The sequence below is a fragment of the Lepidochelys kempii genome, chromosome 24 (genome assembly GCF_965140285.1).
Source record: "Lepidochelys kempii isolate rLepKem1 chromosome 24, rLepKem1.hap1, whole genome shotgun sequence".
NCBI lineage: Eukaryota > Metazoa > Chordata > Testudines > Cheloniidae > Lepidochelys > Lepidochelys kempii.
The window spans coordinates 11,590,873-11,598,606 of record NC_136403.1 but is presented as its reverse complement, the minus strand read 5'-3'; the positions used below and the strand labels follow the sequence as shown (position 1 = coordinate 11,598,606).

Sequence of the window (7,734 nt, the reverse complement as noted above, 5' to 3'; positions counted from 1 at the left end):
CAGTTTAGTATCATCTGCAAATTTGCTGAGAGTGCAATCCACACCATCCTCCAGATCATTTATGAAGATATTGAACAAAACCGGCCCCAGGACCGACCCCTGGGGCACTCCACTTGACACCGGCTGCCAACTAGACATGGAGCCATTGATCACTACCCATTGAGCCCAACAATCTAGCCAACTTTCTACCCCCTTATAATGCATTCATCCAGCCCATACTTCTTTAACTTGCTGACAAGAATACTGTGGGAGACCGTGTCAAAAGCTTTGCTAAAGTCAAGAAACAATACATCCACTGCTTTCCCTTCATCCACAGAACCAGTAATCTCTTCATAGAAGGCGATTAGATTAGTCAGGCATGACCTTCCCTTGGTGAATCCATGCTGACTGTTCCTGATCACTTTCCTCTCATGTAAGTGCTTCAGGATTGATTCTTTGAGGACCTGCTCCATGATTTTTCCAGGGACTGAGGTGAGGCTGACTGGCCTGTAGTTCCCAGGATCCTCCTTCTTCCCTTTTTTAAAGATTGGCACTACATTAGCCTTTTTCCAGTCATCCGGGACTTCCCCCGTTCGCCACGAGTTTTCAAAGATAATGGCCAATGGCTCTGCAATCACAGCCGCCAATTCCTTTAGCACTCTCGGATGCAACTCGTCCGGCCCCATGGACTTGTGCACATCCAGCTTTTCTAAATAGTCCCTAACCACCTCTTTCTCCACAGAGGACTGGCCATCTATTCCCCATGTTGTGATGCCCAGCGCAGCAGTCTGGGAGCTGACCTTGTTTAAAGGGGCAGTGTTGGGTACAGAGGATAGGAAGGGTTAATAACAACTGCAGGGTGGTGACAGGATGAGATCCGGAGCCAAAGGGGAATTCCAGAATCCGCCCCTGGGACGGGCTTGGTTGAACACGTTTCCACTCTCACCTCCACTCACGGATTAATTAGGGGGCAGGTTTCAGGGCAGAGCAGCCCCAGCCTCCCACCTTCCTGCCCCTCTGACTCTCCCCTCTGGGTCGCAGGTGAAGAACATGGAGAAGCTGCAGCTTTGGCTCTTCGTCCTCGCTGGCCTCTCAGGAGCCGTCACCCAGTCAGGTAGGGGCAGGCGGCAGTGCCGGGGGCCAAGCCCTGGCTGGGCACAGAATGACACAGCAGAGCGTGGGCTCCAGCGGGAAACTGAACAGCCTTCCTCTCAGTACTGAGGGTGCAGGGTCCTGTCAGAAATGCCCCGGCAGCCCTGTCCCGAGCCCCGGTGTGTTATGCGCAGGAAGCAGGGCACAAGCTGTTCCTGGTTGGGCAGCAGTGCCCCACCCTGGGCATGGCAGAGAGCATCACTGGGGCAGCGTGCAGCAGGGACATGGGGGAGCACTGTCCAAACGCCTCTGACTGGGGAGCCCCAAACCCCGACAGCGTCTGCGTCACTGAGTCTGGCTCCCATGTGCAGCACCGCTAGCTCCCGCCATGTTCTCACTGTAACGGGATTGGTTGGGCTGGAGCCGTTGGCCCATTATGTGAGATGCTACAGCCCTCTAGCAAATCTGAGCCCTCTGATTGGCTGCCTGCCCCACTTGCCCACCTCCTGGGGCAGAAGAACCAACCACAGCTGCCAAGGGCGCCAATTAGGTAGGGCGGCGGGGGGCAAGAGCCCTCCCCTCTCCCCCCAAGTTTCATACAGGAAGGATGCTCCCAGGTAGAGCTCTTTGAAGGGCACAGCCTTGGAATGGGATGCAGAGAGGTGCTTCTCCCAGCTTGTGTCCCTGGGGCAGGGAGTCAGTGTTTTGTTTACAAACAGATGCAGGGTGATTAAGATAAGAAAAGGCTGGTAATTAAATTAAGGATCTGGAAGTCATTAGATGAACCTGTAAAAAACAGGAATCCCTGTGCCAGTGGGGGGTGGGGATTTGAAGAGAGAACTCAGGGGACTCAGAAGAAATACAGCCAAGCCCTCTGAGCCAAGTTCACATTCAGAAAAGAGGGAGATTTGAGGGGCATAGGAGAAAAGAAGGGGCCAAAACCCAGGGAAGGGATAGCAATGGTATAGAGAAGTTCCCACTCAACCTGTGATACTTATGTGGCCACATCACCGTAGTATCTGAGCACCTCACATCACAGCCCCTCAGTGAGGTAGAGCAGTGCTGTTATCCCCAATGTATAGATGGGGCACTGAGCCCAACACAGACTAAGGGACAGATTTTCAAAGGTACTTAGGCACCTAGTGGGATTTTCAAAAGCTCCTAGAAGCTTAGATGCTTTGTAAATCCCACTAGATGTCTAACTGCATCTTTAAAAAGAAAAGGAGTACTTGTGGCACCTTACAGACTAACAAATGTAATAAAGCATAAGCTTTCGTGAGCTACAGCTCACTTCATCGGATGCATACCGTGGAAATATAGTGGGGAGATTTTATATATATATATAAGCAAGGACTGGCCAGAAGAGTACCCAGAAGTTACCTACTACAAGACAGGCCCAACAAAGAAAAAACAGAACACCACTAGCCATCACCTTCAGCCCCCAGCTAAAACCTCTCCAGGATCATCATCAAGGATCTACAACCTATCCTGAAGGACGACCCATCACTCTCACAGATCTCGAGAGACAGGCCAGTCCTTGCTTTTTGGTGAGCCCTCTCCTGTACCCCAAACTCCTCATTCCTGGCTCCACCCCAGAGCCTACATCCCCAGCCGGAGTCCTTACCCCCTCCAGCACCCTGAACCCCTCATTTCTGGACCCACCCTGGAGCCCGAGCCCCCAGCCCAGAGCCTGTACCCCCTCCCACACCCCAACCCCCTGCCTCTGCCCAGAGCCCACTCTCACACTCTGAACCCTTTGGCCCACCCTCCTCCTGCACAACAAACCCCTCATCCTGGGCCCCACCCCAGAGCCTGCACCCCCAGCTGGATTCCTCACTCCCTCACTCCTGCACCGCAACCCCCTGCCCCTAAACGAGTGAGTGAGGGTGGGGAAGAGTGAGCAATGGAGGGAGGGTGGATGGAATGAGTGGGGGTGGGGCCTCGGAGAAGGGGCAAGGCAGGGACAGGGCAAGGGTGTTTGGTTTTCTGCAATTAAAAAGTTGGCAACCCTACCTGACAGAGCTGTGTACGGTGGGGCGAGAATAGCAGGGGGAGGCCTGAAGCTGGACAAGCTAGCCACCTTGGAAACATTAGAATGAATCCAGCCTTTTCCTCTCACTTCTCCACACAGATCTCTGTGGGCAGGTGTTTGTTTTTCCAAAGGAGTCTGCTGATGCCCATGTTATCCTGAACATGAACAACAATGGTACTCTGCAGACCTTCACCATGTGTCTGAGATATTTCACTGACCTGACCCGGGCCTTCAGCCTGTTCTCCTACGCTACCAGGGCCAGAGATAACGAGATCCTCCTCTACAAAGACAAGCCCGGAGAGCTCAGCCTGTATGTTGGGGGGGAACCGGTGACCTTCAAAGTCCCAGAAAACAAAGGCACAAGCACTGGCTGGGAGCATGTTTGTGCCAGCTGGGAATCCGCCACAGGTATAGCCGAGCTCTGGGTGAACGGGAGTCCCTTACCCAGGAAGGGGCTGAAGAAAGGCTACGCTATCAACAACCAGGGTGTGCTCATCTGGGCGCAGGATCAGGACTCCTTTGGGGGTGGATTTGATGCCAAGCAGTCATTTGTAGGGGAAATTGCTGATGTGTACATGTAGGATTGTGCCACCCCGACTGTTGCAATGCAGGCTGCCAGCGATGATTTGCAGCTGCCCCACTCCATTGTGGGCTAGGGCAGTTTGCAGTATCAAATAAAGGGTTACGTGGTACTTAAACCCATGCTGGCATAAGGGTCCTATTGAAATGCAGCCTTGCCTTGGGAACAGGGGCCTGGCCATCCAGCTCCAAACCCCATTGGTGCATGACAGCGAATAGTGATGCACACACGCCAGCGGCATCTGAGCAAAGCTAGCACCAACCTCTGCTCTTGTGAATCCTATGGGAACAGTGTGAAATCAACCAATCCCTAGTGTTTGTGTCATTTGAGCATTTACCTGTGTCTAAAGCCTGGTCTGCTTCTGTATCCCAATAAATGAGATGACCTTCCCCTCTGCAGCCTGTGGTGTATTGAGAATCCCAGCACAGCCCCACTGGGTGCAGTCTAAGAATGGAAATCCGGGTTGTGACCCATTGTGTCAGTGGGTGCTGAGAATTCTGGGTTCCTAATGTTCACGGCCACCACAGGAGTCAGTTCTTCCTTGTGAGAACCAAACAAGAGGATCCTGTTCAATATTAATACACACACCAGAACCTCAAAAACAGTCCCCATTCCATAGTGTTACAGGATCCCCGGGGTACAACCTGGAACTGGGGTACCACTGTGACCCCTTAACTCTCCAGCCTGGGCTGTCTCTCACAATGCTTTGCTAGTAACAAGCAGCAAACCCCTCTAGGTGCTGTTATCACTCAATACAACAGCATGTGGAGCGTCACACCCAGCTAGATTGCATGAATGCTCCCCGAGCCACTCACAAATCACACAGAGAAAAGTACCAGCAAATCTCCCAAGCCCCCAGCCTTGCACCCCAGAACTGTACTGTCTTGTCATGGTCAGAAGCCTGACCAGTGTAAATTCATTATCCAGTCTGCCCCTTCCTCAGTGTGGCATGGACACACAGTAGCTTTTAGAGTAGCAGCCGTGTTAGTCTGTATTCGCAAAAAGAAAAGGAGGACTTGTGGCACCTTAGAAACTAACCAATTTATTTGAGCATGAGCTTTCTTGAGCTACAGCTCACTTCATCGGATGCAGTAGCTTTTGTAACCTGAGCTGAGATTTCCCAAGCATTTCAACCAAAACACATTGTTTTATATTTTACCTAAAACAGGTTTATTAACTACAGAAAGATAGACTTTAAGCGATTATAAGTGGTAGGCACAACAGGTCAGAGGTAGTTACCAAAGAAAATAAAAGGTAAGCGCACAGTCTAAATCTTAAACCTTATTAGACTAAACCGTGTTTGGATCAAGAAGTTCTCTCACCTCACTCAATGTTGCAGGTAGGTTATAGTCCTTAATACACAGGCTTCCCTTTAAGCCTGGGACCAGTCTCCTCAGTTCAAGTCTTTGTCTTCTCCGTGTTCTTGTTGCTTCCAGCATAGGTGCGGGAGGAGAATGGCATCATGCTTTGACCTTTGTCCCCTATATTATATCCTCAGTCCATGTGCCTGGAAAACACTAGCCCAGACATGTCCTGCTGGGCTTTACTGACTCATAGAGTTGAACAATCTCCAGTTGTGTGGTGCTTCTCTTACAGAATTGTAAATCCCTTGTTTACAACTCCTCTGCTGATTAATGGTCACTTAACACCCTCCTGGGAATGGATCACCACCTAGCAGTAGAGACTGTCAAATTTACAATGTATTCCAGTAACAATCATACAGCAAAATCTCATAACTTCATACATAAGAAAGATATACATATTTGAACAGAACGATGGGTTTCAGAAGATCATGACCTTTCATATGATATCTTACATGGCATGCTTTGTATGAAATAAATCATCGCCTGTGCCAGAAATGATCTACATAAAATCCCTTAATCTGGTATCAATTCAAGTCCCTTGGCCACCAAATTCTCTTTGTGGAGCCAGTTACACCTAGAATTCTGGTGCTGTCATTGGTGGTTACACTTAATACTGCCTTGAGAGATACCTGACAAAGGCTCACAGAGGGAGCGTGACAGAACGGAAACGTGGTTGGCTCTGGATGCCATGTTGCAGCTCGGGTACAATCCAGGGTCAGGTCAGTCGCCTTATCTTCCATGCACTGCTTTGTAGCCTTTGCTTTGATTTAAAACGAATTTTAGTGATGTCATATTACATCATCGAGGGTATGGCTTTTGCAGCTACAGTCTCAAGTTCAACAGAGTTATCTATGCTTCTTTTTGATCTAGAGCTCATGGAAACACATGAAACCATAGGCAAGTAACACAGACAATCACAAGAACAAGCTCCGCTATCTTTTATCAACTTTATTAAAGTTACCAACAAAGATATGAATGTTCCAGCATATACAACTCCTAAATATATCCATGTACCAGTTATAACTACAGACATACTCACATCCTCCTAGATACTGTTAGAGTCTGATGGCTCTCTCATGGATTGATCATCAGTAGAGGGATGGTTCCTGCTGGAGTTCTCCCATAGGAAGCTCAATTTTCCCGGGCATCCCCTTTTTATAATGTGATTCTGTCTATACCTACATTCTGCATATGTCCATGAAAGTGTCAACACTCTTTTTCCTTATTGGTCTGTGTCCCCCATAAATATATGGGACCCCAACTTTCATAAGTCATGTAGGTTCTCTTTATTCTCATTAGCATTGACACACAACCTGTATTGTGTGGTTAACACACATGCTGGAGACAGATGTGCCTCTAATTTTAAATCATAAAAATGCTGTAATCTTCCATCTACTTTTTTACAATATTACCACTTGTTACCTCTTTTCCCATAATCTTAGGGCATTGGGTTATTCTTCAGTCACTTACTTATGTCAGCATTTCTTAGCTCCAAGGCCTAAAATAGCTAAGCTAAAGTTCTGCTAGCCTCAGCCTACGGGTCTTGCACTTTAGCCTTGCTTACTTAGATATCTTATAAATGATTCCCTCTAAATACGGATCAATCTTATACTTCTATAATCCTACACTTTAACCCTCTTTAACATACAATTCTGTATGACATAACATGTTAGTTAATTATAACATCACACAATAACATTACAACAAACGAAAATCATTGGCTACATCTTTGAGACAACATCTGACTGGTATGGTCTGGTCCCCTCCTGCCAGGATAAAGCTGTTCACATCAGTACAGCTACAGCTGTGAGCTAACAGACAGGACCAGTTGCAAAGCTGACTGAGCTTGCCAATGATTGGACAGCCAGAAGAAGGCAGACAGAGACTGTCAGATGGGTTGAAATGAGACATCAGGGAAGGGAGCAGCAGTATTCTCAAACTGGCATCCTAGAAGTTGCTGAGGCTCCAGCAGTCCTGTGCTGATGGTCTGATGTCCTCTCTGGACCCTTGCTATGGTCTCCCTGGTTCCAAAGTTGTCCACCTATGGTCTGGGTGTAGGGGAAAAGCTCCCCAAAGTTTAGAGACAAATGGCTTGCACAAGCCATAGGTGAGTTCTGGTGTTTGTAGCCTTTGGCAAAGGGCTCCCCAAAGAAATGTCCAAAAGGGGTTTGGCCAGCCATCACCATCCCATCCCAGAGTCCAATCAGAGATGGTTTCTGGTCCCTCTTGATACAGATCTGCTAATGCACTTCCCTGGAAATCACTAAGCTTATCCTGGCCTTGGGAATCTCAAACTATGGCTATTCCAGTCCAAAAAAAGTCCACTGACAAAACCTTTTGGATTCTGCTCTCTCCTTGTTCTAAATGTATGTTTACACAGCAATGTGGTTATGGGTCCAAATGACTGTAATGGGGGCACTCTCCTCCTGAGTGCCTACTAGAGGCTGGAAGTGGTGCTGCAATCTTTCCCCCCACTACTGGCACCCCCTGTTGGGCTCCTGACCTTGATAGGCAGATCTTCAGTAGCTCAGCCCTCCAGCCAAGTCACACAGTTGTTGTGGACCTTGTCTGGGGTAGCAAAGAGTTCACCAAACTGTCTGCCTCCAGTAAGGTCTTCAGCCCAGACCCTGGACCCTTTAAATCTAGCCCTCTGCTTGGGCTTCTAAAGTAGCATTGCCTCCTTCTCG

At 48.7% G+C, this 7,734-nt stretch overlaps 1 protein-coding gene across 1 annotated transcript; it reads left to right on the top strand.

Annotated features, from left to right (window-relative positions):
• The first annotated feature begins 1,029 nt into the window (after positions 1–1,029).
• On the top strand, positions 1,030–3,684 carry LOC140902766 (serum amyloid P-component). Its single transcript, XM_073323207.1, has 2 exons — positions 1,030–1,093; positions 3,203–3,684. Exons 1-2 carry the CDS (start codon positions 1,030–1,032, stop codon positions 3,682–3,684), a joined length of 546 nt encoding a protein of 181 aa, XP_073179308.1.
• Positions 3,685–7,734: the final 4,050 nt, after the last annotated feature.